Source organism: Dipodomys spectabilis, unplaced genomic scaffold (assembly GCF_019054845.1).
Source record: "Dipodomys spectabilis isolate Male_0828 unplaced genomic scaffold, ASM1905484v1 ptg000054l, whole genome shotgun sequence".
Classification (NCBI taxonomy): Eukaryota; Metazoa; Chordata; class Mammalia; order Rodentia; family Heteromyidae; genus Dipodomys; species Dipodomys spectabilis.
In genome coordinates, this window is record NW_024870731.1 from 6,534,833 (window position 1) to 6,562,724 (window position 27,892).

The window sequence follows — 27,892 nt, forward strand, 5'->3', positions numbered from 1 at the left end:
GCATTATATTGTTCTGACCAAGCATTTGTCACACAAGTGTATGGCTGCGGAATAATGAAACAGGTACACAAAAGCTTGATGATTTGCAGAGTTCAGGAGCTAAAGATCTGGTGATTACAGATGTTGAGCATTCTTGGATAGAATTGCACATCTGGCAGAGGAGTCTGGGAGCGTCCTAACCTTGATCTGCTCCATAGTGGACATAGTGTCCTTGGCAGCCTCCTCCAGCATGGGGCGCATAATCTCCAGTTCTTCCTGCATCTTGGCCACATCCTCAGAAGTGCTCAGCAGCTAGGGTGTGGGGGACGGATGGGTTAGAGAACAAATTAGGTACGGCAGGGATCAGCATATCTGGGTGCTGGGGAAAGGGCCCTACTATGTCACCTTCATTCAAGGCTTCTATGTAGCCCAGTGGATTCCAGGGGAAGAGGCCTAGTACTCTAAGGAATCTGTGGAGGTATCCTGATTTGGCTTGCCCTTGGTCTTAAATGGAAAGTGTTACCTGTTTCAATCTCTTGGTCTTCAGTCACTCTGCAGGCATTAAAGACCCAGTGGATAGAACCACAGGCAGTTAGCCATTGTCCACAAGATCTCTTCAAGCTCACCTTGTCTAAGCCACTCTTCATACGGTTTTTTGCAGTTTTCACCTCCTGCTTCTTCTGCCCAATGAGGATGGAGAATATGTTGAGCAATTCTAAATAGCTCTTGGGAGTCACGTAGTTGTGGCGGGCCAGTTCGGCCAGGTACTCAACACACTTCTTGGACACTGACTGGTGGATATACACGCAAACCTGAATCTGTGAGGGAAGAGTCCTCAAGGATGGGTATCTGGGTACCCCCACAAAGCCACAGCAGCCCCAAGGATGGGGCAACCTCCATACCATATGCTCATGCTTTCCTAAGATCCTCACATCCTCCAGGTCAAGGTCACCTCTTAATGGAGATGAAAAACCCAAGGTTCAAAGAAGTCAAGGACAGTATTGGTTTTGATGTGGACCCAGGTGCCTCCCAGCTGTGGCTGGATGCCCGCCTTTGAGAGTGCTAAGGTACTGTTCCCTTGGAGGTTGGATTTAGGGGGAGGGAAAGAGCAAAGAAGGCCAGAAACTAGCTAGGCAGGGAAATGTGGGTTTATCCTAGTTTGGGGCCTTCAGGGGGCCATCATCCTTTGAGGATGAACCAGACAAATCTAGTCAAACCCATTTGTGTGGTCTCTGGAATTATGTTAGGGAGCTCTTGGACAGAAACTGCCATGAAATCCTTAGAGTATAATAGAGATAGTAATCACGTAGCTAGGTGCCAAATATTGTTGCCATACTTTTATGACCTGTGGCATTCCTCATTCCTCAAGTAAGTGACTGAGTCTTAGACAGGTAAAGTTATACGATCAATGGCTCACTGTTGGTGGTTAGCCTGGACACTGACCCAGCCTCTATGACCCTGAGTCTACACCCAAAATGAAGCAGTGTGCCTTGAGAGCTCACACTTCACCAAGACACCTACCAGTCCTTCAACTATTTCTGGCGAAGATTCCAATTCTGGGATCTCATTCAGGAACCTGGTGGCCACAGACTCCAGGGCCTCTGCTGGCCACTCATTAAACCAGTCAATGGTACAGCAGTTGACGAGGGAGGGGAACTGCCTTAGGCGAGCTCTGAAGACCTCTCCAATAGGGCTGGGGGGAGGGATAGGTACTCAAATGAGGATCAGAGACACTGACTTAGGCCCTCAGGAACCAGGGTCCATCTACATCCCTATTTACATGGCAGTCAGAATATAACAACACAGGTCGTTTTCTCCTTCAAGATGACCTGCTTTCAGCCTATTGAATTTCTTTCAGCCTATTGTATTTCTAGCCAAATAAATTTTCCTATCAGTTTCAAAAAAAAAAAAAAAACCCAAAACAAAAGTGACTATAATAGCACAGTAACCCGGTCCTAATACTATGGTGGCCAGACTTGGGCCATGGATCATATCAGGCCTAAGTCCCCAAGTCTCTAGCATCCCTGGGGGCTGGCCCCACCAGCCCAGAATTGCAGCCCCAGTGTGGTCTGGCAACAGCTGCTTATACCTCATGCATAACACCATGTGGATGTTGTTTCGCACACGCCCAGTGTAGGCAGCTACGAGGTTGGCTTTGGTGGGTGGCAGACCCTGCTCCTGGATATAGGGCCTCATGGCGGTGACAATCTGGTCCTGCTCATCAGCATTGTAGAGGTTGGGAATGTCACCTGAATTCAGAACATTGTTGATATCCTCCAGGAAGGACTCGTTTTTGATCTGGAGAAAGACCAGGGTTGGGAGCTCAGTCTTTGTGATGGTCTCTTTGTGTGGATTCCATGAGCTTATCTCACTGGACCTTTACAACAGCCCCATTTTTAGATCAGAATACTACAGATCAAAGAAGACCAGCGTCACTTGAAGGACTGCATAAGTCATAACCCAAGATTTGCACTCAGGACTTCCCTATTAGATAAACGGTGGAAAGAACTTGGGTCCTGGGTAGAGGTATGGCATTTTCCTGTTTCCTTTCCAGTTTCCTTCTAGGCCTTGGTTTACTCACAAGAGGAAATCATGGCTATAGGTAGGAATATCTGGCTTGGGCCAGAGGGTACTTCATTTTATTGACTGACTCAATGACTATCTGAAGGGATCCCTGAGTTGGGACAGGCCTAACCCCACTACCAGCCAGTTTTAAGCACAGCACTATTTGTCTTGTGGCCTCAGAGCTACGGTCTTTCTCCATCACTTAGAGACCTGCAGAGAGACCTTAAGCCCAGGAAGCAGCTATGGTCCCACATATTTTGGGAACAAACCCTCTAGTAGGAAGTGGTTGGCCGATGTGTGGTGTGCCATGGTACCAGAAGCCTTTACCTTTTTTTTAACCATTGGCTATACCATCTATGCCCCTTAGCTCTGAGAAGTTGGGTTTGTCTCTATGCACTTGATCAGACCATCTGTGGTCCCACTTTATCCTGCCAGTTCATCCTCAGATCACCTCTGACTAGTAGTACACTGGGCATGAAGTACTGACCACCTTGGCAAGATGCTACACTAGGAAAGTATTGTATCCAACCCATCCCAAGCCCTGCCCATGGCTGTGACCGTGGCACCTGGGTATCTGAGAACAGGAAGGTGATGGGCAGATTCTGCAGGCCAGCCTTGAGCAGGACCTTCTTAACATCTTCACGCCACTCAGGCATGCCATAGTTCTTGGACAGCTCGATCTGGAAGCACTCATACTCAGCCCTGGAGGCAGAGTTTGCATCAAGACATGCCAGGGATGGGTGGTGTGAGACCAGGCACTGATAAGTCAGGGAGGGAAGTATATACACCTTACCCAATCTGGAATCTTGTTCCCATCCTGGGCAGATTCTCCAGGTCCTGCACTTGCTTTCCTGCTTTCTGACCTTTGCTCAAGCTATTACGTCAGCCAAGACTACATTTCCATTCCCTTCTCTCAGCTCTGATTCTGCCAGCAGATCCACAGATACCTCCCCTAGGAAGCATGCATCTCTATCTCCACCCCCTACAGCATCACAAGGAACTACTACTGCTTTTCCTTAGGGATTTCAGTTCAATTGTTAGGCTGTCTAGAAGCCCATGGGCGGGGTGGATCTGACTCAGGCTTCCTATGAAAACAAGCAGACTGCACCAGTTACCCTCTACCCACCATGCCTGGGGGTCCTTACATGTGGGAAGCAAGCAGTGTGAGGGAACTGCGGCCACTGCCACCCACACCTAGCAGGAGTGCATTGCCCAGTGCCTGGCGTAGAGTGCGGCTGATACGGCAGATGTGGCTCATGGCATCCATGAAGAGGACCAGCTTCAGCTTGGCTGTGTTGATCTGGTTGTAGTCCTCCATGTATTCCTCGATCACATGCATCATCTGGGAATGGAATGGAAGAGAAGAGTCTCCTACTTCCCTCTCTGCCCTTCTCTGCCCAGACCAAGAAACACAATGATTGTTTACTCTTTGATCTGGCAGGTTGAATGTTTTCCCCTGCAGACTTGAACCCAAGAAGATGCTTTAAGTATTCCAGGGTGCTACTCAACCAGTTACTAATTTAGGTTGTAACATGAAATACTTAAAGAGCCATCATGTAGTTTCCTGTAAAAAGCTAGCTCTGTCCTCATCAGAGTTCTCTAAACTATCACATGAACTCCATCTGGACACACAGAATATCTTGTCTTACTGTGCTCCACAAGAAAGTTGTAGTGCAGTCTGTATGTAAGTTCTTCTGATTGTGTGTGTGTGTGTGTGTGTGTGTGTGTGTGTGTGTGTGTGTGTGTATGCTTGCGCATGTGTACTAGTCCTAGGACTTGAACTTAGGGCCTGGGTGCTGTCCCTGAGACTTTTTGTAAAACAAACAAACAAATAAAAAAAAACCCCACCACACCTCCACTTCTGGGTTTTTGATGGTTTATTGGAGATAAGTCTCATGGACTTTTGTACCCAGGCTGGCTTTGAACTGCAATCTCAGATCTCAGCCTCCTGAAAAGCTAGGTTACGAGCATGAGCCACTGGAGCTTGCCTAGGACCCCTGATTTAAAGTGCTTCAGACTGATTGCCCTGGCATCTAGTGCTTTCTTTGGATTCTCAACCAGCTTACCTCAGGACAGCATGGAGCACTCCTGTGCTACCACTTCTGTGGTGTGTCTAGCCATGAGTCTGGCTGATTGGAATCCTATATGCCAAGGTCCTCCCTGACAGGGAGTTCACCCTGTCCTGCAACCAACTCGTCTCCTGTGTATAGATGAAGGCTGGCTTTAAGAAAGTATACCCAATGCTGAGCGTGTTGATGGTTTACGCCTGTAATCTTAGCTACTCGGGAGGCTGAGATCTGAGGATCATGATTCAAAGCCAGCCCAGACAGAAACTCCCTAAGACTCTTATCTCCAATAAGCCACTCAAAAAACCAGAAGTGGTGCTGTGGCTCAAGTGGTAGGGCCCTCACCTTGAGCTGAAGAGGTGAGGGATAGCACCCAGGCCCAGAGTTCAAGCCCAACAACTGACCAAAAAAAAAAAAAGAAAGTACACCCAAGCCAGGCACTGGTGCTTCATGCCTATAATCTTAGCTATTTAGAAGGCTGAGATCTGAGAATTGTGGTTCAAAGCCAGCTCATGAAGAAAAGTCTGTAAAACTCTTATCTCCAATTAACCATCAGAAAATTGGTAGTGGCACTGTAACTCAAAGTGGGTGAGTGCTAGCCTTGAGCAAAAGAACTCAGGGACAGAGCCTAGGCCCTGAGGTCAAGCCCTATGGCTGAAAAAAAGAAAGTACACCCAGAAGCCAGGTACCTGTGGCTCACGCTTGTAATCCTAGCTATTCAGAAAGTTGAGATTTGAAGATCACAGTTGAAAGCCAGCCCAGGCAGGAAAGTCCATGAGATGTATATCTCCAATTAACCACCAAAAAGCTGGAATGGTTGTTCAAGTGGTAGAGCACCAGTATTGAGTAGAAAAAGCTAAGGGACAGTGCATAGCTCCTGAGTTCAAATCCCAGGACCAGCACACAAAAAAGAAAGCCCACTAATGAAACTATATTCCCTCTGTACATTACCTTTATAATAAAAATAATATTAAAATAAAAAAGGAAAGAAGGGAAGAAAAGGAAGAAAGGAAGGAAGGAAGGAAAGAGGGAAGAAAAGGAAGGAAGGAAGGAGGGAAGAAAAGAAAGGAAGGAAGGAGGGAAGAAAAGAAAGGAAGGAAGGAAGGAGGGAAGAAAAGAAAGGAAGGAAGGAAAGAAGGAAGGAAGGAAGGAAGGAAAGAAAGAGGGAAGGAAGAAACTACCCTCAAGCCTGAAGGTCAGGAGTGCAGCACTCCTGAAAGGCTCACCAGGCTGCATAGATCCTGGGACCCTGGGAAGAGCCCTTAGGAATTATGAGAGGACACTTGAGGAACAAAATAATTAAGGAGTCCACTGCAGCCATGCAGCTCCGAGGCCACTGAGTCCTGCCCTCTATGAGTGGGAATGGTTACACCTCAAGTGGGCTTAGTATGTCACTGTCTCAGTTGGATCCCAGGCTTATTTTCAGACAGGCTGAGCAGTGCCTTGGCTGACTGTCCTGACCTTCTGATCTGGTGTGGTAATCTGTTAGCAGGGTCCTGGGGTCCAGGAGGCAGACTAAAGAGAACCACCACCCATGAGCTCCTCACCTTATTCTCACTGGTGATGAGCTCATAGGATTTCACGTCTGCACCTGGTGACATGAAGTCCCCATAAAGAATGGGCTGGGTGGGGCAGACCTTGTTGAAGGGCACTTCCCACTCTTCCATGTGGCTCTCCAGAAGCTGGTCAAACCAGGTGCGGTCTTCTTCATTCACCAGTCGGTCCCGGAATACGCGGCAGTTCTCATGATACCACAGTCTCAGCAGCTGCACTTTGTCCTGAGGGCACCCCAAATTAGTACGAGTCCTTGATCCCACATCCTCAAGCAATCTTTCAGAGTACCCAGGGGAGACAAGGTGTGTAGGAGCCTGAGTCCTTGGGTTCCTACCTGAGCCAGACTCCCCCCACGAGCCAACCAGGGCCATGTGCAAAGGCTGCTGGGAAGTATGTCTACTAGCTGAGAGTGGGTTGAGGGAGCTGAGGTCTCTTTTACTTCCAGCTCTACACCCACTGTGCTAATCACAGCCCCTACCAGCCAGTACTTGCTGGTTATAATTGCTTCAGAGTCATCACTTTCCTCTCTTTCAGCTCCTGAGACGCTAAGCCCAGGAGTTCTGATTTCTCCTTCTACCTTCTCAATACTCCACATTTAACTATTCATGGAGCCCTGACAATCTCTTTTAGGACCTGCCCCCTCTGTTTTTGTCTCTGTTCTTCCTGTGCCCTAGCTTCTCTGCCTCTCCCAGGGTGACTGGACCACCTTTGAGAGGTCCTAGGCCCTTCTTGGTGCTCCTTTGCTATGATTGGGGCAGGGCCAGGGTTTGAGCCTATTCTGTCCCCCAACATCCTCGGGCTCAGACATTGTCTATCTAGGTAGTGGCTCTAAATGGCTCCCTGCAATCTTTATGATGAAAGTTAAGCTACACACTGGCCCCTACAGCCTGTACTGCCCACTACATTCCTGGTCTTTCTATCCGGGCATCTTTAGTGTCTGAAGACACCTTGTTTGCTTACTTCCACAAGGCTCTCCCACATGGACTAGTACAAACCCTCTCATTTCCTTGCCTTGTCCTGGCTCCTTCATTTGTATGATCACCATGTAAAAGCTACTACTCCAGGCATGAGTTTGACCCACAAGATAGGGACCAGTACACAATGCCTAGGCTCTTGGGGGCCCAGCTTCTTTATGGCCTGGCTTATCAGTGCAAGAAGCCTAAAATTGGGGAACCCAGGGAAGGTGACCAAGGCAGCATGGGCACTTGGGAGATGGCCTGCTGGATCCTCACCTCAACTTTGGAAGGTTCAGCCATGAGTATGCCCTGGAAGACCTTGGAGAGGTCTCTCAGGTTGAAGGTATAGTGAGACTTGGCTGGAGTGGGCAGCAACTGGGAGGTGATGGTGGCATATACCATGATAGTAGCTTCCACGAGGGACTCTGTGAGATGAGCGATACTGGGAGCTCCAGCTGTGGGGACAGGAGAATATGGCCTGGGTTTCAGGCTAGGATTCCACTCACCCCTTAGCAATATCTTAGATGCCTTCTTTGCAATAGGATCTTCTTGATGCCTCCACATCAAGTGGGCATCTCCTGCTCTGTGCACTCTCCTTTTATGCCTTGCTATCATGCATCAATGCTGAGATGCATTTACAGAATTGTGGGCACCAGTGGGCTCAGTGCTGGGCAGACCCTTGCTATCTTGCTTTATCAGACTGTGCTGAACATATTAGCTCTGGGCTATACATGGGGAGGGGTCATTTGATCCACAGAGGCTTCAGGAGTATTTAATAGTAGGTGTGGAGTGACCTGGCATTCAGGTCCAGGTGAACCTTCAGGGCTCATCACCCTCCTGGGAGCTGCTGCAACTTCCAGCCTGAATTTTTATCAACAAACACACTGTTTTGTTCTCCAAAGACTATCCCATTCTTCACTAGGAACCAAAATTCTGTTAGGGGGAAGTTGGGGTGGAAGAAGCCTTAGAAATAAGAAAAGGGCCAGGTGTTCACACTTGTAATCCTATCTATGTAGGAAACTGAGATCTGAGGATCTAGGTTTGAAGCCAGACTGGGCAGATGTATCTGAGACTTGCATCCAATTAACTACTAAAAGCCACAAGTGGAGCTGGACTCAAGAGATAGAGTTCCAGAGGTAGAGGTAGGGGTAGAGTTCCAGGCTTGAGTGAAAATGCCCAGAAAGAACATGAGGCTGAGTTCAAGACCTAGTACTGGCACAAAAAAAAGAAAAGAAAAAAAGAAAAAGACAGAGAGGCAGGAGTAGGGCTATTTGGGGAAAATTGGCCAGGCATAGACACTGGGCATAGTGTCTGTTGAGCAAACACTCCTCATCCTCAACAAGCTGACCTTCTTATCTTGGAGATGGTAATGAATGGGTCAATAAGTAAAAGAGAATGATCAAGTAACAAGTTCTATACAGGAACTTGCAGCAGGAATAGAGGCTTGAGGAGTCCCAGGCTTTTGGGGGTCAGTCCAAAAATTCTTGGGGAGGCATCGTTGACAAGGGGGACATGGAAGCCAAAACCAAACAAGTGACAGACAAGCATGCACATAGCTGGAGAGGAAGAGCAGTGGGTGGGGGGAGGAGGGGGGTTAGGCAGAAAGCACAGCAAAGGCAAAAGCCCAGGGGTGAGACCATGACTGGGGAGCTAAAGATCAGTGAGGAGGGGGTGTGTGGGAGGAAATGGGACCAGAGAGATGTCGAGGAGCACAAGTAAAGTTTCACCTACCACTCTCAGGACTTGGGAGTTCTTGCCTACATGAGACAGTTGAGCAGAGGACCAATGTCTTATTTTTTTTTTTAAAACAGAGATAATTGTGTTGTTCAGGCTGGCCTCAAACTTATGTGCTCAACCTGTCCTCATACTTCAGCCTCCTAAGTAGCTAGAATGACAGATTTACATCATCATGCTATCTTGATTTAATGTTTTAATAGGTCCTTCTGGCAACAAATAGAAGATGGAGCATAGGTATGCGAGGGCAGAAGCAAAGAGACAAGGGAAGGGGCTGCTGTAACCACTGATGAGCACAATCAGGGATGGCTTCTTCAAGGAAAACCAGCAGACCTATTGGATGAGATGGGACATGAGAGGAAGAGGGAAAGATAGGTGTTGCAGATGACATCAAGACTCTTGTTTGAGTACCTGGAAGGATGGAGCTGCCATCACCTGAGCTACGATGGGGCATCCAGGAGTTTGGATTTGGGCAATCTGAGATGCACAGAGAGGTATGGATGTAGGCTTTCAGGAGTAAGGTCTGGGCTGGAGGTATGAACATGGGTGTTGTTGTCATAAGGATGACTTTTACTACTAGAGGTAGGATGAGATTGTCTGAGGAGAATGTAGCAGAGGCTGCAGGTCAAAGTGTCTAATAAGGAACTCCGGGGAGGGAGAAGGGCCTGGGAGAAGCCATGGGGAGGAGGAGCTACTTACAAGCAAATGAGGACTGAGAGGCGATCACTGGTTTGGCCACTGGTGATGAGCATTCTCAGGTGGTATAGGAGATGCTCATGGGAAGGTTGGAGAGGAAGCCGGTGCTAATGGAAAGTTTTTTTTTTTAAAGAAGTTTTGCCATCAAGGTGAACAGAAAAGTCGGGTGATGGCCCAGGGTGAGTGGGAGCTGGCTAAGACAAAGTTATTTTTTGTGTTGAAGTTAAAATGGGAGAAACTGATACTTATTCTAATGCCAAGTAGCCCAGTAGAGCAGGGAGTCCTGCTGTGGGTCCTGCCCTCCAGTACATTCAAGAGGAATATTTGGCCAGCTCCAGAAAATCAATTCCAAGACAAAGTGAAAAGACAAGATCACAAGTGAAGCTGGATGAAAATATGGAGGCCCAAAGAAGAAGCCCAAAGGTCTCTTTCAGCAGAGAGAAGGGAGAAAAAAGGGGTGGCTACAAATGACAAAGCCTGTAGGGTGGCAGCCACCCTGCAGTGATGATTGACAGATAAGAGTTGCATGAGGCTGCCACACAAGGCGTATTGACTATCACCTCTCTGTTTCCATGAGGAGTTGCATGTCTGCTCCTAGCATATGCTCCTTCCAGAAGGCTGGCTCTCCTTTGAATTGTGGCTGTAACTTTTCCCATAGAGTAGAGTTTATTGGGTTCCTTCTTTTATTCATTTAACTTTCATTTCCTGACCATTTACTATTAGATGATACTCATGCAGGTACTGGGGGGCTGATAGGCTATACAAATGGGTCTGGGAACCTAAGATGGCAATTCTTGTCACTAACCTTTGCCTTGGTACCTATGTGAGTCCAAGAAGTATTCATCATGGCCCCTGGTCCTAGCCTCAGCGTACCTAATCAGACCCAACCCTGGAGCTCACCCTATACAGGGTCCTCTCCCTTCCAGGCCCTCCCAGGTCTAGAAGCCTCACTTACGCACAGGCTCTCGGTAACTTTTTTCTCCAAGGAGTCCATCTGGAGGGTTGAGGGAGAAAAATGGGGATCAGAGTCAGGTAGGCCTTTTGCCGCCACCTTGGCTAGCTATGCCCAGATAAGAAGCTCTTAAAGTGGTCACTGTCCCTACCTTTCCATCCCTCCTTAGATCACTGTGTCCCACACTCCCAAACTGAGTATGCAAGGAAGTTCTGGGCCATAGCTCAGGCTCAGGCCAAAGGAAGCCTAAGGGTCATCAATCACCAGTTGGCAGAGTGCCAAGTAGAGGTCCATGGTTAGTGTGTTCTGGGTGAGAAGTGGGCTGATGGGGAAATAACATCCTATGGTAGGCTTTTCCCAAGCCCTAGGAAGGATCCAGGAGCACTTTGTCTATTCGGTCTTGGTGACTTTCACTCAAGTTTCTGGGAAAACACTAACACATACATCTATGTATGCATACAGGTGAATTCATGCATGCATACACACACACACACACACACACACACACGCACACACACACACACGCGCGCGCACGCGCACACACACACACACACACCCATCTCACTATATACAAGGCTTCATTCTAGTATTCCATGTGCCATTTTATCTTACTTAACCCTCCACTTGGAGTGATAGGTACTAATATTCTCACTTGCTTTACAGATGAAGAAATTGGGGTTCAGAGAAGCTCCTGAGCTCGGCAAAGCTAACAGCTGAGTATGGGGTGAAGTTGAACTTGCAGTTAAGTGAGCAGTTCTGCCACTTGGTCTGTCCTGTGGTCATGGTACCTGACCTAGGCTTCTGCCTTTGACCATGGTTTCTCTTATCCACCCCCCTCCCCAACCAACTCACCCATCCAACATCCTAGGATGGTAGAGAAGATGCGCGTCTGGCTGACCTCGTCCATCTCAGTGAAGGATAGGTAGTTGAAGTGACGTGTCAGCCTTGCCGTGATGGCATTCCGGCCTCCCCCTGGAGGGCCCATGGCACAGACAAAGTTGATGTCCACCAACTTCTTGAAGGCTCCTGAGTGGGGGCAGAAAATCAGGAAGGGCCCTGCCTGGATCTACATTATGATTTTTGTGGGGCTTCTTCCTCATGAAAAGAATATATGTGAATTAAAAATGATAGTTTCTAACAGTATTGATAATAGTAATAAATGTATTCAGACATTAAAATTTTTTCTCTGATCTACAGTTTCATTACCCCCAAAATTAACAGAAGTTAAAATATTTTTGTGGGCCCCTAAACTTATTGCATGGCCTTTAACTCTACTGTACTCTTGCTCAGCACACAGCCTAGGCTGATACGCACCGATGATCTTGCGGTCATACCAGCCACCGTGGTCCATCCACTGGCGCAACAGCTCAATGGGTGGCTGTGCTCCATATGTCTCCAGGGCTGGCATGTTTAGGTCATCAATGAAGAAAATAAAGTTGCGCCCAAGGGGTGGTCCAAATACACCTTTCCGCCTGCAAGAGGGGCTGTGTGAGACCAGTATCCATAGGCACCAGGCCCCCCAAGAATCCAGAGACAACAGATGACTCCTCACTAAAAAGAAGCCTCTTACAAATTTCCAGTCCTCTGTCTTGTTCTGAACATTCTGGAACATTAGGGACTGACTGACCTGTGTATGAGCTCCCTTAAAGGAGTCTTGCCTCCCAGGCAAATGGATAATAGGCATCTCCCAGACAGGTACAAAGCCTTGCTCAAGTGCCCACCTCGGGCCAAGTGCCCACTGAAGGAATGTAGACAGGGGGAGAGCTCTGGAGAAGTCTGTGGGGGAACCCAGGTCCCCTTGAGGAACCGCTAGCTCCCACCAGGAAGCTTCTGTCAAACCCAGAGAATCATTCGGTAGATAGTTAATTAGGAATGAGGCGTTAACAAGGGATTTCCTGCCTCTTGTCCAGTTTGCTGTCGATGAGGTCCTGGGTCTGGTTAGCTGAAGTGCGAGCTGAGAAGGTAAGGAAATGGCTAATGTATTCTAACGGTAGGTTCTTGAGAAGCTTGTTGGAAATGGTAATAGTTTTCCCTGTGCCTGTTGGCCCGATACACAGCACCTAGGAGAATGGAGATTGGGCAGTCATGCACAGCGAGAGCTGCCACCTTATTGATGTAGGAGGCTAGCCACTCCCCAGCTCAGGCTGGCACAGTATGGGCACTCACAGGCTTTCGGCTGGTCAGTAGCATGCCCAGCAAATAGGACATCTGCACGGTGTCCATGGTGGGCACAATGATGTTGGAGTAGCTGGTGTCTGGTATCATGGTGAATGGAGCTGAGGAGTCCATCCACTTCACCCAGGCAACCTGGAACCACAGCTAGCTCAGGGTGTGTCCAAAACCCCATCCCACCCCACTCCTGGCTGCTGTCTTCCTTGCAATAGGAAGGCAAAGGATTATGTTCCTGAGCCTTGGCAAGAGGGCCCAGGTGAGGAGTTACTTCTGACAGAAATAGGAATTCCTATGGGCTAGGTTGAGGGATGGTCATTCTTAGGTCTCTGCAAGAAGGCAATGTTCTGGGAATTGGAAAACCTAGAATGCAAAGGTGCTTGTTGTTTAGTTTCAGTATAACCAAGGAGTGTGGGGTGCAAACAAAGGGTATTGGCATCAGAGGATGCCGAAGGCCACCTGGCTTGGTCTCCCCATCATCCTTGCCTTCATGAATCCCTTTATTCACAACCCTAATCCAACTTGTAGACTTCCCTCAATGTGTTTCCCTATGGTCCACCCAACATGATCTACTGGGGATTTTTCTGGTTGTTAGACCCAAATGTACCCTGCAAGCTTCTAGGGACCCTGCAAAAGTATAAGGTCTCTACAGATCCTCTCTGCCCCTTCTTCATGAGGTCTGGAATCCTGACCTTAGAATAATACTGGCTGATAGTAGGGATGGCGTCCTGGGCCCCTCAGGAAATCATTTCCTGGGAAAATGGTGATATTAAGTAGAACGGAGGCAGCCAGCTCTTGGGATCAGCATCAACCCAGAAAGCAGTACATGTAGTTGAAAAGGGAGGCATTTTGATGTCTCCTAGCCCCAGGTTCAAGTTCAGCTCTACTACTAACTACTTTGGGCCTTAACTACCACCCAAAAGGTATGAGAATCCATGAGACCCAGTAGTCATCAATGTGGCTTTCTCTTGGTAGCTGCTATTCATCATTAACAGCTACCACCTAATAGAGTTCTCCCCATCTTGATCTTTGGACAGGCCTGTGGCTACCTGCTTGTTCTCGTCCTCATCTTCTTCATCATCTTCAATACTACTGATCCCAGCATCCTCTAGTCTATAATCGAATACCTGTCCATTTTCAGGGAAGCATAGAGTCACCTGCCAAGGACCGGGAAGAGAAGCAGAATGTGAGGCCCCAAAGCATTGCTTCTTCTAGCACCTAGGGGATCATGTGCGGGGTGTGTGTGTGTGGGGGGGGGGAATGGGGCTTCTCCCTTTCACCTTTTCCATTGTCATTTTCATCCTTAGCCAGTGGTTAAAGTTCAAGCGGCTCTTGCTGTCTCCAGTGGCTCCCACACTCCAGATCAGGGAAAAGATGAACCAGGGCTCAATCAGCTCTGGGATACGACTTAATTTTTCAGAGGGAATCTTCTTGAGGTCCTGAAGACAGAGGGAACAGAATCTAGCTAACGGAAAACAGTCCTGGATGGCCTACAGCACATTGGCTGGTGTGGTCTCACACTAAGCCAATCCAATTCCTCTTCCTGAAAGCAGAATTTGGAATTCAGGATCCTCAGGTAGGCCAGGTAAGTAGAGCAGGAGACAATATGGACTAGATATCCTAACCCACTGATAGGGGATATACCTCTCTAGGCAGAAAGGGCTTGAAGAAACAGTCAAGCAGCTTGAGGAGGCTTGTGGTCAGGTTGCTGTTGGTTGAGGCGATCACCTCCTTCACTGAGGACCGAACAAAGTCAATGGAATCCTGTAGAGAGCAAGCACTTAGCTCTCCTGGCTTGAGGCCACAATCCCTGAGGCTCCACCAGGTTGGGGATGTCTGTGGCCTTGTTTACCTCCAGAAAGCTGACAAAGAGTTCCTTCAGCTGATCCTTGTGGGGCTTTATCAAGGCAGGAATAGTCCTTAGCCAACACTCAACGAAGGGCATGAGCCCTAAGATGCTAGGCTCCAGGTACACCATGCCACAGCGTGACACTGTGGCTGGGGAGGCCACTGCCAGATCCTGCACCTCAAACATCATGGTCATTGCCTGGTGGTAAGATGAAATATGTGACAGGGCCAGCCCTTGGAGACAGAGGAAGGCCATGGGGAAGGGCTGGTGATCTGGCCAGCAGGATCTGTGGGCAAGCTGTGGGTTTAGGACAGGACTGTGAGGTGAGGATGGGGTGCGGGTAAAGATGTTCATGGACCCTTGGGCCCTGAGCTGATAATGTTCCCTTCCTGGAGCCCCAAATGGAGACCACAGACCTTTCATTTCTTTTTTATTCTTCTTGTTGGTTATGGGGCTTGAACTCAGGGCTTGGATGCTGTCCCTGAACCTCTTTGTTCTTAAGGCTAGCACTCTACCACTTGAGCCACAGTGCCACTTCCACAAAATAGAAACCAAAGTTGGGAGATTTCTGGGGTTTTCTGGCTAGCCTGGGATCCCTAGAATTTTGAGGAATCTGGCATGAACTGTTATACTCTATTCCAGGCCTCTGTCACCCTTCCAATTGACTTCCAGGTGCTCTCAAGAGACCAGCGAAGCATACACTTTGTGAATTGCTCTTGTGCCCAGGTCATAGTTCTCACATATGAGGCAGATTTCTGTAGTTAAGTCTGTGTCACCTGCCCAAAGATTCTGGGTACAAGACTGGATAGGCTTATGGCCCAGACTGGGCTGATAGGGTTGAGAGTATGCTGAGGGAAGAGGGACACAAGAAGCATCAGCTGAGGAAACAGTAGGACAGTCATCCTGACCCTGGGCTCTGAGCATCATGGGAAGAGGCTCAAAATGTAGCACCGAGTGGCTGCATAGCACATGGCCAAGGTCAGGGAGTTCAGGGGCAGGGAGAGGTGCTGGGAGTCAAGTCTGAGCTCCTGACAATTGTCATGTTTCTGGGTGAGTGGTGGGGATAGTAGTGATGGCCTGAGATGTAGCCTGAGGCCCCAGAAGGCAGGTGTAAAGTGGGACAAAGTTTAGTCAGTATGGCAGGGCCCACCTAGCTGTTAAAAGAGTGGTGGGAATACAAGTGATTATACCTCTGTGAGCTTGATGATCTCCCCAGAGCTGAGGCACAGTTTCTTATTGTCATCCAGCACTGTGTTCATGTTCTCGATCCAGACGGCATCCACTGGCCCATCGAACATGTACCACTTCTTGTTGGTGTCAGAGGCAATAGCCCCTGCCCGGATGAGGGAGGAGAAAATCCCATCTGTCCTGCAACCACCAGGAGGCCAGAGCTAGAGGTACCAGGGTTTCACACAGCTAGCCCCCAGGAAAACTGGCTGCCCAGCTAGCTCCAACCTGCTTTTATTACTCTTTCAGTATTTTTGCTCGTTTAAAAATTATAACAAGACTGTAACCCTAGGTATTCACGAGGTTGAGATCTGAGGATCACAGCTCAAAGCCAGCTGGGGCAGAAAAGTTCCCATGAAACTCTTTTTTTTATTGTGAAAATACTGTACAGAGGGTTACAATTACATGGGCAAGATAATGAGTACATTTCTTATCAAGCATTGTAGCCTCCTCCTTTGTTTCCCCTTCCCATCCCTTCCCATTCTCCCCCTGCCCTCCTCCCAATCCTCCCCCTCCCCCCCATGAAACTCTTATCTCCAATTAACCACTCAAAAACTAAAAGTAGCGCTGTGGCTCAAGTGGTAGCGAGTTATTGGAAAAGCTAAGGGAGAGTGCCTGGGTGCTTAGTTCAAAAATTTTAAATGCGACTTTGGTTTTAACACAGTATAATGGAAAGACATTTTTAATCCCCTGCCTGCTGAATGCCCATGGATGTCACAGTAAAGGAAGATAAATGGTGGTATCCGAACTGGACAAAAAGGCTGGGGAAGAAGCAAAGCAGAAATGAGGCACATGTAGAGCTTGAGGGGTAGGAAGAGCCAGTCCCGCCACAGAACCCAGGAAGGCTGAGACTTCAGAGGCTCCATATGCCAGGGAAGGGAGCACTAGGGTAAGAAAGATTCTCTACTTGGCTAACCTTTAGTTTCTGAATCTTTCCCAGGTCCCTCTGCATAGCCTCATAAATTCCAGTTTGGGCAGAGTCCTGCTGTATCAACTAAGCCAAAGTCTCTCACTCTGCATACCTAATTATTTTGGATACCCAATCCATCTTGCTATCTGATCAGGTCCCTCATTGTCCATTTCCTCTCCAAGTGAGGTCTGACAACCTGGCTTAGCTTCAGCAAGAATCCTGTGAGGTCAGTTTAGCCAAAATCTCCCTCACCCATGATGTGTGTGTTTAGTAATTGTCTAATCTCCTAGTAGCTCTAGCTTGACCCTTGGCTATAAATTTTCACTTGTCTTTACTGCATTCAGAATGGACCCCACTCTCTCCCCCTCATTACAGTGGTTTCTATACTTTTGGTAATGGTCCTAGGCTTGCAGAACACTGGAGCCAAGCAGATACTCCAAAAAGGAGGCAGTAGACTCCTTCAGAATAGCTTTAGAGAAATCTCTTCTGGTGGCCGTTCTCCTGGCTCAAAGCACTTTGCCTAAAATGCACACTCTAAGCTAGAAATAGAGGTCAGCCTCTTTTGGGGATAATGGAAAATATCATTTACTGAGTGTGTCCTGGGTGACAGAAGCTTTCCTTAAACTCATTTTCTCTTTACCATGATAACGATCCCATTATTCTCACTGTATAGATGAGTTAACAAACAAAAAAAGATGGCAGAGGTACTTAGGAGGAAATGGGGAGGTGACTAGAACTGGTTTGGGGCTGAAAGCCCCAGTCTGCCACTGGAAGATAGAGGTATGTGTGGGGGGGGGGGTGGCATGGCCTCCAGAGGCCTGTAGAGGAGGGGACTGGGGGTCACTCACCATTCATGGGTAAGCAGGTCAAACTCTCCATACAACTGGCCCATGGTGATGGACTTGGGGTTGAGCACATAGTACTTCACAGCCTCATATACACCCCCACTGATGGATGGCTGCCCTTTCAACATTGTCATAGCAGCTGCCAGAACCCTGTAACACTAAGCCGACAGCACCACAGTGAGCCTCTTGGCTTCCTGGAGAGCAGGCTAGAGTGCACTAGGGACTACAGGAAACGGGAGGGGCACTGTGGAGGCCTAGAGGATCTAAATGTCCTTGTTGAGTCTGCAACCCCTCAGGCTCACTGTCCAGGCACTGGGCTGCCTGAGCTTGCTTTACTCACGTTACTTTTACCAGAGCCCGTGGGCCCCACAAGCATGAGGCCATGCCGCACCACTGTGGTCTCGTACAGCTGGATGCACTTAGTCAGGAAACCTAGGGAACATGATAGAAGAGTCCAGAGATCAGAGCATGAGCTTGGGTCCTGGCTCTGCCCTTAGCTTGTGTGACTTTGGGTGAGTCATTTCAGTCCCTCAGCTTGTTTTCTCATAGCACCTATCTTATAGGAAGGGGCAGATAAAGCCCTAAGCATAAAGCCTGGCACAGAGTAGGAACTCTAGATGTCAGATATTGTTTACATTTTGACTGTCATTCCCTAATATCCTCTGGTCAGTTGATCAGCCATTATAGGCTCTAGAATCTGTCTCAAGGCTACAGTCCATCCTGCTGAGAGCAACAGTGTCAGTGCTGGCCAGTATGGGGTAAAATCCTAGTCAGTCAGGAACTATAGGGACAGCTATCAGGCACAAGCAGAGGGCCAGGTCCATGTAGATAGGGCACTGCTTTGGGCTTAGGGGGATTGGGAGTCATAGCTCTGGTACTGAAGGCCTGAGAACTTTGATCTCCCAATTAACCAGGAAGAGCAGAGCTAACTTACATCCGTGAGGAAGAGGAATCTGTGAAGACTTATTGAACAAGTGTGTTCAGCCTAGGCATAAGAGGTTGCCAGAGAAAGGAGCATTAAAGTCACATCAAGAAAGGGAGAGTAAAGGAGGAGCCTAGGGGAGGTGTGCTGTGGGGCTGAGCACATCAAATGCTCAGGCTCCAGAATAAGGCCCCGTATGGCCAATAACTGCCATTATTCCCACTGGGAGAGGTTGGGAGCAGGTGTGTCAGGGAATTGTGGGGAATGAGAATTCAAGCTGCAAAGATATGCAGTGGTGGGGCAGAGGTCATCAGCATCCAAGCAGGGGAGGACAGAGAGATGACCCCTCATCAGTAAGGAAGGAGCTGCACCTGATTACACAAGGCTTGAGAGAGGACTAAGGATTGAGGCTGCTCCTCACCTGAGACAGAGGCCCTGAACTATAAGATCTTCCTGAACCTGGTAGGTTCCAGTACAGACAGGGACGGGGCATACTTGGCCATGTGTTAGGGACTCTGAAGCTAGTGCATCTTATCCTTCTCTCCCATCCTGGATTCCAAGGTCATTGAAGCCAGCCCTTGCTCTGACATCCATGGGACTGAAGGAGGCCAGGGACCAGAGGCTCACCATCCACATCCTTGAGGTTGTACTTCTCACAGGCCTGGCGAATGGCTTTGTCTAGGATTCCATAGTCAGTGTCCTCCTCCTTGATGGTGGGGAACAGGTCAGATACTATCCCTGAAAAGAGCTTGAGGTCTTCTTGCAGGAACTTGGGTACATTCACATCCTGGATGGCTCGGAGGCAGATCAGTTCCTGCAGCAGGAGCCACGCTTAAGCTTCAAGGTGGCAAGCAGGCTGTCTTTGGCCACCCCAAGCCCTTCTAGAGCCTTCTTTCTAGATGAAACTCACCTCATTCATGTTGGGGTTTTCTCGCTTGAGGTTCCCGGCAGCCGAGATCACAGTCTTCACGGCTCTCATCCCGAAGTCATAGTGATCCTATTGATCCCATATAGGAGGAGAGCCCTGGGTAAGCACTGTCCCTCTGGGGGTTCTGCCTGGGATATTCTGCCTCACACCTGGAAACTGGCCACTCCTTATCACCCAGCTTGTGGCTGTGAAACGTCAATCCCTGAAGGCCTTCTGTGACCCCCACACCTGCATGCTCAATTCCTCCTTTGGAATTCTCTGGCACCCTCCACTTCAGCATCCCAATGGTCCTCGGGTAGGCTTGGATTATCTATTCTGCATCCATGCTTGAGGCTGTCTTGGTTATGGCCAAATCCCTGGAGTCCTAGCACAGTGCTAAGGACCAGGAGGAACTCAAGTTGTATTGAAACAGTGAATGAGGAAGTTTCCCATCTGCACACCAAACAGGTTGCCTTCCATGGCCCTTGAGCTTTTTCCCCTAACATCTCTCAAGAGCCAACTTTTGGGCCATACCACTGTTTCTTCTTGCTAGTTCTTTTTATAAATTGAGTGAGGGGGATGAGGTACATTGTGTGGATATATGGACATGTCAAAGTGAATACCCATCCCCATATAACTAATTGATTCAAAGAAAAAAACATGGGAGAAAGAAAAAAAAGCAGGCTACATGGGGATGCTGGTAGTTGGGGGTTCACTGCAGTGGCATCTGTTCTTAATCCTGCCCCAGATCCAAAGATCCATAGGCCTGCCCAGGTTCTCAGCAACTTCAGATCCCAGTGTTGTCTGCTGAGAAACAGGAATGTAACACCTATCTTGAAGAATTGTTGGGAAGAATCAATAAAATAATGCCTGTAAATCAGCTAACGCAGAGCTGAGTACTCAACACAAAGAGAATTTGAAGCAGTTTTGGAGGCTAGGGGCAGACAACAATGCTTCAGATTTTAGAAACTGAAGGGGGCCTCACCTGGGAGCTAAGTTGCTCAGAGGACAACTTGAAGGTTGTTGTGATCTTCTTAGCCAGCACATTAGCTTCACTGAAGCCAAAGGAGTAGAGTGAGATCTCAGCAATCATGGCATAATCCGGGACCATCATGGCCACAGGCCGGAAAAGTGCCTGAGCGTATGGAACATGTGCAAATGGTAGGCAGAGCTTACCCCACCTCCTATACCTCCTCCCTAGGTACCACCTAACTCTCTGAACTATCTGATCCTCAAAAGACAGCCTTATCTGACTTTCCTCCTCAAATACATAATGCTGGATTTTCCCTCTGTATCATATCTGCCAGCCCTTCTGGTGGCTAGACACCTCTGGCCATGAGAAAGAACCTGCCCCTATGTAATTCCCAGGAGATAGCCCCTCTGGGCTCCTGTCTTCCCATTATCCTTACAGGCCCAGCCTAGACTTCTCGCATGCTCTGAGTACAATATGGGGGCATCTCTTGACAGGTAAGGGTGGGCCTTAGGACCTTTAAGCAGGAGTGCTGCCACAGGGAATGACAGTTCCTGATGTCTAGCAGCTGTATATTTTTGAACCAGTGATTTTGCATCTTGGAGCCCAGACTGAAGCTCTGGTGCTTTCTGGCCACTTTGGGCCTGAACTTGCCTTCAGATTGTCAGGCAGCTCCGTGCGGCCAGCATATCCTGGGTTCATGGTGATAAAAACTGCACAGGATGGTACAAGTGGGATCTCAACACCCTCAAACATGAAACGTTCTACCTGTGGCAGGGGTAAGAGGATCAATTCGCTTAGGGCATGGGCTGCCCAGTCCTCTTTCTTCCTCTAGATGGTTCTCCTCATCCTCTATTTGTGCCTCTTTTGCCAATAGCTGGTCAGCTGGAACTGGATGCTGATCATGGGTTGGATCCTTTCTCAAGATCCAAACTAAGATCTCAGGTCCCAGTTACCATCCATAGTCTCCCAGGTTGTGAGTTCAGTCCCTCTGAGGTCCCCACTCAGTCTCTGCTTCCCATTCCCTCCATTCTAGTTCCTGATATTCATCTCCCCAGATTTATCCAAACTCAACCCTGACTACTACCCAGGGCCCTATTTTGTATGGTAGAAGTAGTTACCTGTCAATCTCTAGCTTTTGTCCCCAGAATAAGATCCTTGCTCAACCTTGTCATGACTGGAGGGAGAACCAATGCCTGGGGCTTTCTACAAGAGTTGGAATGTAGGAAGGGATCCCTGTACCTTCCACAGCTTGGTCTGGAAGCTGCCCAGACTACAGTAAGGATTATGGATCTTTCTGATTGTCTAAAAAAAGCCCTTTAGACATAAATCTGCAAGTGGAAGAGGACAGATAGTGCCATACCCCTGAGGAATGAGCAAGGCCGGCCTGGGGAGGCCTGAGTACCTAACTCCCTCTTGCAGTATGCATGCTGCAGGGTAGCAGGGCTAGCGGCATGTCAGTGTATTTGGGGGGATGCTCACCCGCTGTTGCTGTGCCTTCTGGATGGTGGTGATCTGCTGTGCTACCACTGAGAGCACCTCGATGTCAATGCGATTGAACTCGTCGAAGCAGGCCCAGGCCCCAGCACTAAGTGAGGCCAGAATATTGGGTGGGGCACGTGTGCTTAGAACCCACCTGGCACCTCTCTCTCGGGGTTCCTCTTATTCTGCTTGTGTGGGAAGCTCTGGGTGGTAATCCTCATCAGCTTGGGCACCCTCAGTGTCCACTGGACTGAGTGACTCTTGTCACTCTTATCTTGTCCCCTCCACCATCCTTTGAGGTTCTTGGGCAGTGCTCCCACCTAGCCCTCCCCTGAGGAAGAGCTCAGCCTTCTCCCCCTGCCCTGCACCACCCTCACAACCAGCCTTACCTGGCCAGGCCCTTGAAGAACTTGCCCATGGCCATGAAATCAAGCTGGTCAGAGCAGTTGAACACAACTGTCTGTATGGCCAAGGCCTTTCCCAGATCTTTAGTGGTCTCTGTTTTCCCTGTGCCAGCTGGGCCAGCTGGGGCACCCCCAAACTTGAGATGTAGGGCTCCAGTGAGGGTCAGATAGCACCTATGGGAGTGAGAGGAAGTAAGCACAGGACACATATATCCTGGTGCTCCTCTTTTTTTTTTTTTTTTAAGGGTTTCCACAGCCCTAGGGAGCCTCTTATAGACAGAGGGCTTTTATTTCTTCCCGTCTTCTCAGTTCCCAGGTATGCCAGGCCTGGTTGCCAGGTCGGGATTGGAATTCATGGCTACCCATTCAGTGTCATACCCGCCTCACTTCACAGCCCTACAGAGCTTTGTTTAGGACTCGCTGGACTGGCCAACTTGTGGCTAATCACTTCTTTCATGGGGTGGGAGATAGGAAAACTGCAATTTGAGGCTATTCCAGGCAAAAAGAAATTCATGAGGCCCTATCCCAAAGAAAAAACTGAAGTAAGGCTGCTTATGCCTGAAATCTAAGCTACACAGGAAACAAAGGTAGAAGGATCATATCCTAAGACTAGCCTACACAAAAGCATAAGGCCCTATCTTAAAAATAACTTAAAACAGGCTCAACTATGACTCAAGTGGTAGAATACTTGCGTACAAGTCCAAGGCCCAAAGTTCAAAGTCCCAGTACCACCAAAAAGCAAACAAGCAAAAAATATAGATGGGGAGGAAAACCGTCACCTGTCAGTGAGGGGTGTGATCACCAACCGCCCACTGTTGCCTAGGTACTCATAGCCATAGATGAACTCAGCATTCACAGCACGAATGTACAGATCATTGTTTGTCCAGTAGTACCTGGAAGTACAGAAAGATGGGTTCCTGGCCCCAAGACAACTGGCAACAAGGCAGATTTGTAGTCAGAAGAGTTCTTTGTGGGGACCGAGGGCCCTGAAGCACCCTTACCCAGACTTGAGGGCAGGTACCAACCTGTTGTTAACCGATTGGTCTACTCCTTCCCCGATGGTCTTGGGATGCCCCCATCTGCCCTCACCTGAGCTGTGAGATCCATTCAAAGTCATTCACGCTGACCACGTTCTCCTTGATCAGCTTTCTCACTACATCTTTGGCATGGACCTCAATAACAATCAGTGCCGAAAGTACTGCCCGCTGCATGCGGGATAGCTTACCCCGTACCAGGGCCACCAGATCACTGAGCTGCAAGAGTAGGAAGATCTCTGTCAGAGATCTAGGATCTAGGCTCCCCCTCTTTTGCACAGAGGATGAGCTTCTCTCTATCCTGGGTGCTTCTGATGGTAGGAGAGGGGAGGGGAGGAGAACAGGAAGTAAATAGAAGAAGCACATGTATAGCATTTGTCACTGTAGTGTGCAGTACCAACTAAACCTTTGGGGCTGGGTGGTAGACTTGGTGAGGAACTGAATGCTGAAGTGTGGTGAAAAACCAGGGCATAGAGCAAGGACAGCCCATGGGATGGCATAGTAGGGACCCAGGCTTCTGCTGGTAGCTATTGTGAGACACTAATGTCAGGGGGTTCTAATCTGCTCTTCGGACCCAACCCCAGGCCTCTTCCAGAAAAGAATTGTAAGAAAAATTTCTGGGGAATTGTGGGTATAGGAAGCAGTGACCGTTTTCACTCCCACCTGCTGGGAGAGCTGGGGAAACAGCTTTGTGCTGAGAGTGCTGGATTCTAGAGCTTCAGACACTTCCATGGTCCAATAGGTTTGGCAGCCAGCAATGGTCACTTGGCCTGGCCAGTTGAGAACCCACTCGGTCCTGGGCATCTGGGAAGATAACATGGGAAGGCTGACCCAAACTACTGCCATCTGACCCTTCTTTCCTTGAACATTGTCTGTTCTCTGGCCTTGCAGACACTGGGCTGGAATGCTCATTCTGCCAGTCAGTTCCCCAGAAACCATTAAGCTTCTTGAAGGTGGCAGAATCAACATTTCCTCCACAGATGCGATGTTGGAATAGGTGAGTCAGAGTCTAGAATAAAGGAGCACACAGTCCTGGGTTCAGATCTTGGCTCTGTCTCTGAAAATCACATGTCCTACAGCAGAATACAAACCCTGTATCCCCACTGTGGGTGGATGGTCTGAGAGGAATTCGGATGAGGTTAAGTACTTACAATTTTTTGTTTTCTTTGGTTTCATTTTCGTGCTTATACTGGGGTTTAAACTCAGGACGTAGGCATTGTCCCTTAGCTTTTTTTGTTCAAGGCTAGTGTTCTACCACTTGAGCTACATTTCTATTTCTTGCTTTTTGGTGGTTAATTAGAGATAACAGTATCATAGATACTGCTGCCCAGGAAATCTTGAGCTTTGAACAATGATCTCAGATCTCAGCCTCCTGAGTAACTAGGATTATAGGCATACACCAGCGGTGCTTAGTTGCTAGTTACTTTTGGAACATTGTAAGTGATTGTGATGATTAGGAACAAGTCTCTTTCCAGAATGTGGGTGTGGAAAAGGAAGTTTTGGAGTTGCTGTGTGAGCCCTCAGAGACTTCACAGTAACTGAGAGCATGATCAGGGCTATGGCCCGAGCAGGAGGTGGCAGAGAGAAGACAGAGACACTTTGGAGGAGCCAGATGGAGGGCTAGGTAGGAAGGCCAAGTGGGATGTGGCATGCTCACTGTGGGGTAGGCCAGGATGGCCCTCTCAATGAAGTCTCGCACACTGGCCTTCATGCTGCGTTCTACCTCCAGCAGCCAATCTTCCACATTGCTGGAGGGGTAGATGGAGAAGGAGAGCTTTACCTCCTCACCCTCTGAGGAGTACATGTGTGTGATCTCCAAGTCCTCCTGGAATAGCAGCTGTGGGCAATGGAAGGCAAGAGCTGGTTACCTCGTGTGTGCTAGAAGGCCTGTCCTCAGCCACAGACTGACCTGGCCAGTGCCCCCACTCCCTTTAAGAACAGAGCTTTGCAGTGGTGAGTCTGGAGGGCCCCCAGTGTCTGCTTTGACTAGGCCATCCTGGGCTGTAGGAGGGGAGGATGTGAGTGTATTTCCCCAGCTGTGGCCCGGGCTAGGTGCTTGGGGAAGGAGACTAGGTCTGTCCTGAACAGACTTATATGGTTCTCCTTTGTGGATAAGGAGAGAAACAAGGAAGATCACAAAGCTAGCCTCACTGGTTTCTCCACCCAGTCAACATCTCAGTGTTCTGGGAGGAATTAGGAACCTAGGGCCTCCATCCCTGAGCAGGGGCCGGGAGAAGTCCCAAATCACAGTGTCATCACATCCCCTTTAAGAGAACTTGGTGCAAGGGCAGAGATGTCCCTCTGGGGTATGCCCCAGTGCTCATGGCCCTAAACCCCAAATCCTAGCTACCCACACGGGCAATGTTCTCGAAGCACTTGCGCAGGTGGGGCTGCACGGCTGTGGGGTCCTTTGTCTGGGACAAGATCTCTAGCAGTTCATCATCTGACAGGAAGTAGAATCTGCCAGGGGAGAACAGAAGTGAGAGACTGGGCCTAGAAGGCTCCCAGGTCCTGGCAGGCACAGTACGGACATCTTGCACTCTAGAGGCAGACGGTGACAGAGTGGGCATGGCCAGTGGCACCCACCTGGGGAAGGCACTGCGCTTGGTCTCTAGGTACTCGCTTAGTCCCTTCTGCACCAGGTCCAGCAGCTTGTTACAGTCCCGCAGGCTGTCTAACAGCCTCTGATCAGAACACACATTGATCACCTATAGAGCCCAAGTCGGGAGAGAAAGTGTGAATGCAAGTATGGTCCAGCTGGGAGGTTACCAGGTAGGCTCACCAGTGACCATTCATACCAGCCAGAAACTGTCAGTGGGTCCTGAGAAAGAAGGGGCAGGAAAATTGTCCCTGAGCCAGGGACTGCCTCTATGCTTCTATCAGTACTGCCAACTCCGTGTGTGTGTGTGTGTGTGTGTGTGTGTGTGTGTGTGTGTGTGTGTGTGTGTAATCTATGGTGAAAAACAATGAGAGTGAAAAAAGGCTAAGGAGTCTGTTTCTGTGGCAGGACTTTTCAGGGCTTCCAAGATAATAATGTAGACTTTGGATCTCCAAGAGTAAAACTATCAACTGTTGTACTTCACAGCATATTTGGGACTGATGAGCCACTCCCAAGAGCACAGGTCACAACCAAAGTCTTAAAGTTGTCCTCAAGTCCTTGTTTAAGGAGGAAAAAGACAAGGAGGCTCCTAACAACATGACCAGAGCCCTTGGGACCCATCTCCCCTCTCAGCTTCATGGAACTTGCCTCTCGGTTCTCATAAGCATTCTTCATGATCTTCCTCCAGATTCGTTCCATGGTTTGGTAACGCTTGCTCTCCACAGGCAGCTGCCGGGTGATGTCCTCAGATCTGAAGATGGGCTCCAGGTACAGCCAGGACCGCTGGCAGTTCAGCCACTCCTCCAAAACCTCCTAGGATGGGTAGGACAGGAATGGACTGTCCAGCCTAAGGCCCAATATGGATTGAACTCAGAGCTGACTAAGCAGGCCTCTACCACCTGAGCCATGCCTCTATCCCAAGCTTGTGGGGTTTTGTTTTGCAGTTTTGATCATACTGGGATTTGAACTCAAGGTCTCATGCTTGCTAGACTCTGTACATGTTCTAAAGTTGAGCTATACTTTCAGCTAAGGAAAGCTTCTAGATGGTGCTGACAATATGGAACTTTGTTCCCCATTGGGAACAGAATGGTGTAGGGATGCCTGTCCTCTAGGGAAATTCCACGACCCCATAGGATATGGAAGCCTCCAAAAAACCAGGGCTGCTACATTTCCCTGTGAGAGGCCATGCCCAAACCAGCACACCTTGGAGTTGACTGAGGAAAGTTACCCAGTTTATGGGAAACCAAGTCAATCACCTCGCCTGGGAGGATTCTTGGGTCTATGACTCCAAATTCTTTGAGGCTCATTAGAACTTGAGTTTGAGGTCCCTGAATACTCTCTGCAACATTAGCATTAAATGAACCACTTCCTCTTTGTGCCTCCCAATTCCCCACTCAGACTCTCTTATCTTTTCTCATTAGTGCAGATTCATTCATTTATTCATTTCTTCCTCATGGGATTGGGGCCAGGCCTAGACAGGCACCAGGAAGAACGTGCATGGCTCTTACCCTTGAGGAGTCCACATTCCATTAAAGGGCCCATTCTACCCCTGATCACCAATGGCCTAGCATGGTGCCCTTAGTATTGGTACTGGGCTTGTGCTGAGTGTTCAAAGAGATGGGAGGTGGGGCTAAAATTTCAGGTGCAGAAGGCAGCATGGGAAAAGGAGGGAAGTCCAGGGACAATGCTGATCAGTACAGGCATCTCTAGCTGGCCCAGGGAGCATATAGATAAGCCCTGCTCACACAGCTTCTAGCCTTCACTCGAGATCTCTGAACAGCTCCTAGGAAGCCCCTGAGGAAGGGACTATAAAGACATACCTCCAGGCACTGGTGTTGTAATCCCTTTCCTGGGCAGGTCCAAATAAGATGAGGACAAAGGGCTCAGTAGAGGGTGGGAAAGGTTTTGAGGAGGCTGGGGCCCATTCAGTCTATCCAAACAAGTTCCAATACTGAAGGCCTTTAGGAGGTCTACTGGCAATCACATTTTTTAGACTTATCCCTAACTGCTTCTTTTACTAGCTAACTCATAGATGACCAGCACCATCCATTCCAGTCATCTTATGAACAGAG

At 48.8% G+C, this 27,892-nt stretch overlaps 1 protein-coding gene across 1 annotated transcript in view; it reads right to left on the bottom strand.

Moving 5' to 3' along the window:
• Nucleotides 1-27,892, bottom strand: part of Dnah1 (dynein axonemal heavy chain 1) — a 70,233-nt gene that overhangs the window by 13,127 nt on the left and 29,214 nt on the right. The window contains exons 21-53 of the mRNA XM_042679777.1: nt 26,469-26,633; nt 25,808-25,929; nt 25,576-25,681; nt 24,879-25,058; nt 23,885-24,025; nt 23,277-23,440; nt 22,967-23,080; nt 22,173-22,361; nt 21,784-21,889; nt 20,956-21,069; nt 20,317-20,466; nt 19,335-19,421; nt 19,052-19,238; nt 17,843-17,934; nt 17,506-17,660; nt 15,711-15,888; nt 14,524-14,718; nt 14,316-14,435; nt 13,952-14,110; nt 13,721-13,828; nt 12,669-12,809; nt 12,402-12,562; nt 11,817-11,974; nt 11,355-11,528; nt 10,506-10,544; nt 7,397-7,575; nt 6,158-6,388; nt 3,690-3,886; nt 3,111-3,246; nt 2,069-2,277; nt 1,501-1,672; nt 606-797; nt 181-291 (exon numbers count right to left, since the gene is read on the bottom strand). Coding sequence (XP_042535711.1) covers nt 181-291; nt 606-797; nt 1,501-1,672; nt 2,069-2,277; nt 3,111-3,246; nt 3,690-3,886; nt 6,158-6,388; nt 7,397-7,575; nt 10,506-10,544; nt 11,355-11,528; nt 11,817-11,974; nt 12,402-12,562; nt 12,669-12,809; nt 13,721-13,828; nt 13,952-14,110; nt 14,316-14,435; nt 14,524-14,718; nt 15,711-15,888; nt 17,506-17,660; nt 17,843-17,934; nt 19,052-19,238; nt 19,335-19,421; nt 20,317-20,466; nt 20,956-21,069; nt 21,784-21,889; nt 22,173-22,361; nt 22,967-23,080; nt 23,277-23,440; nt 23,885-24,025; nt 24,879-25,058; nt 25,576-25,681; nt 25,808-25,929; nt 26,469-26,633 — 4,932 coding nt within the window. The remainder of the gene's footprint in view (nt 1-180; nt 292-605; nt 798-1,500; nt 1,673-2,068; nt 2,278-3,110; nt 3,247-3,689; nt 3,887-6,157; nt 6,389-7,396; nt 7,576-10,505; nt 10,545-11,354; nt 11,529-11,816; nt 11,975-12,401; nt 12,563-12,668; nt 12,810-13,720; nt 13,829-13,951; nt 14,111-14,315; nt 14,436-14,523; nt 14,719-15,710; nt 15,889-17,505; nt 17,661-17,842; nt 17,935-19,051; nt 19,239-19,334; nt 19,422-20,316; nt 20,467-20,955; nt 21,070-21,783; nt 21,890-22,172; nt 22,362-22,966; nt 23,081-23,276; nt 23,441-23,884; nt 24,026-24,878; nt 25,059-25,575; nt 25,682-25,807; nt 25,930-26,468; nt 26,634-27,892) is intronic.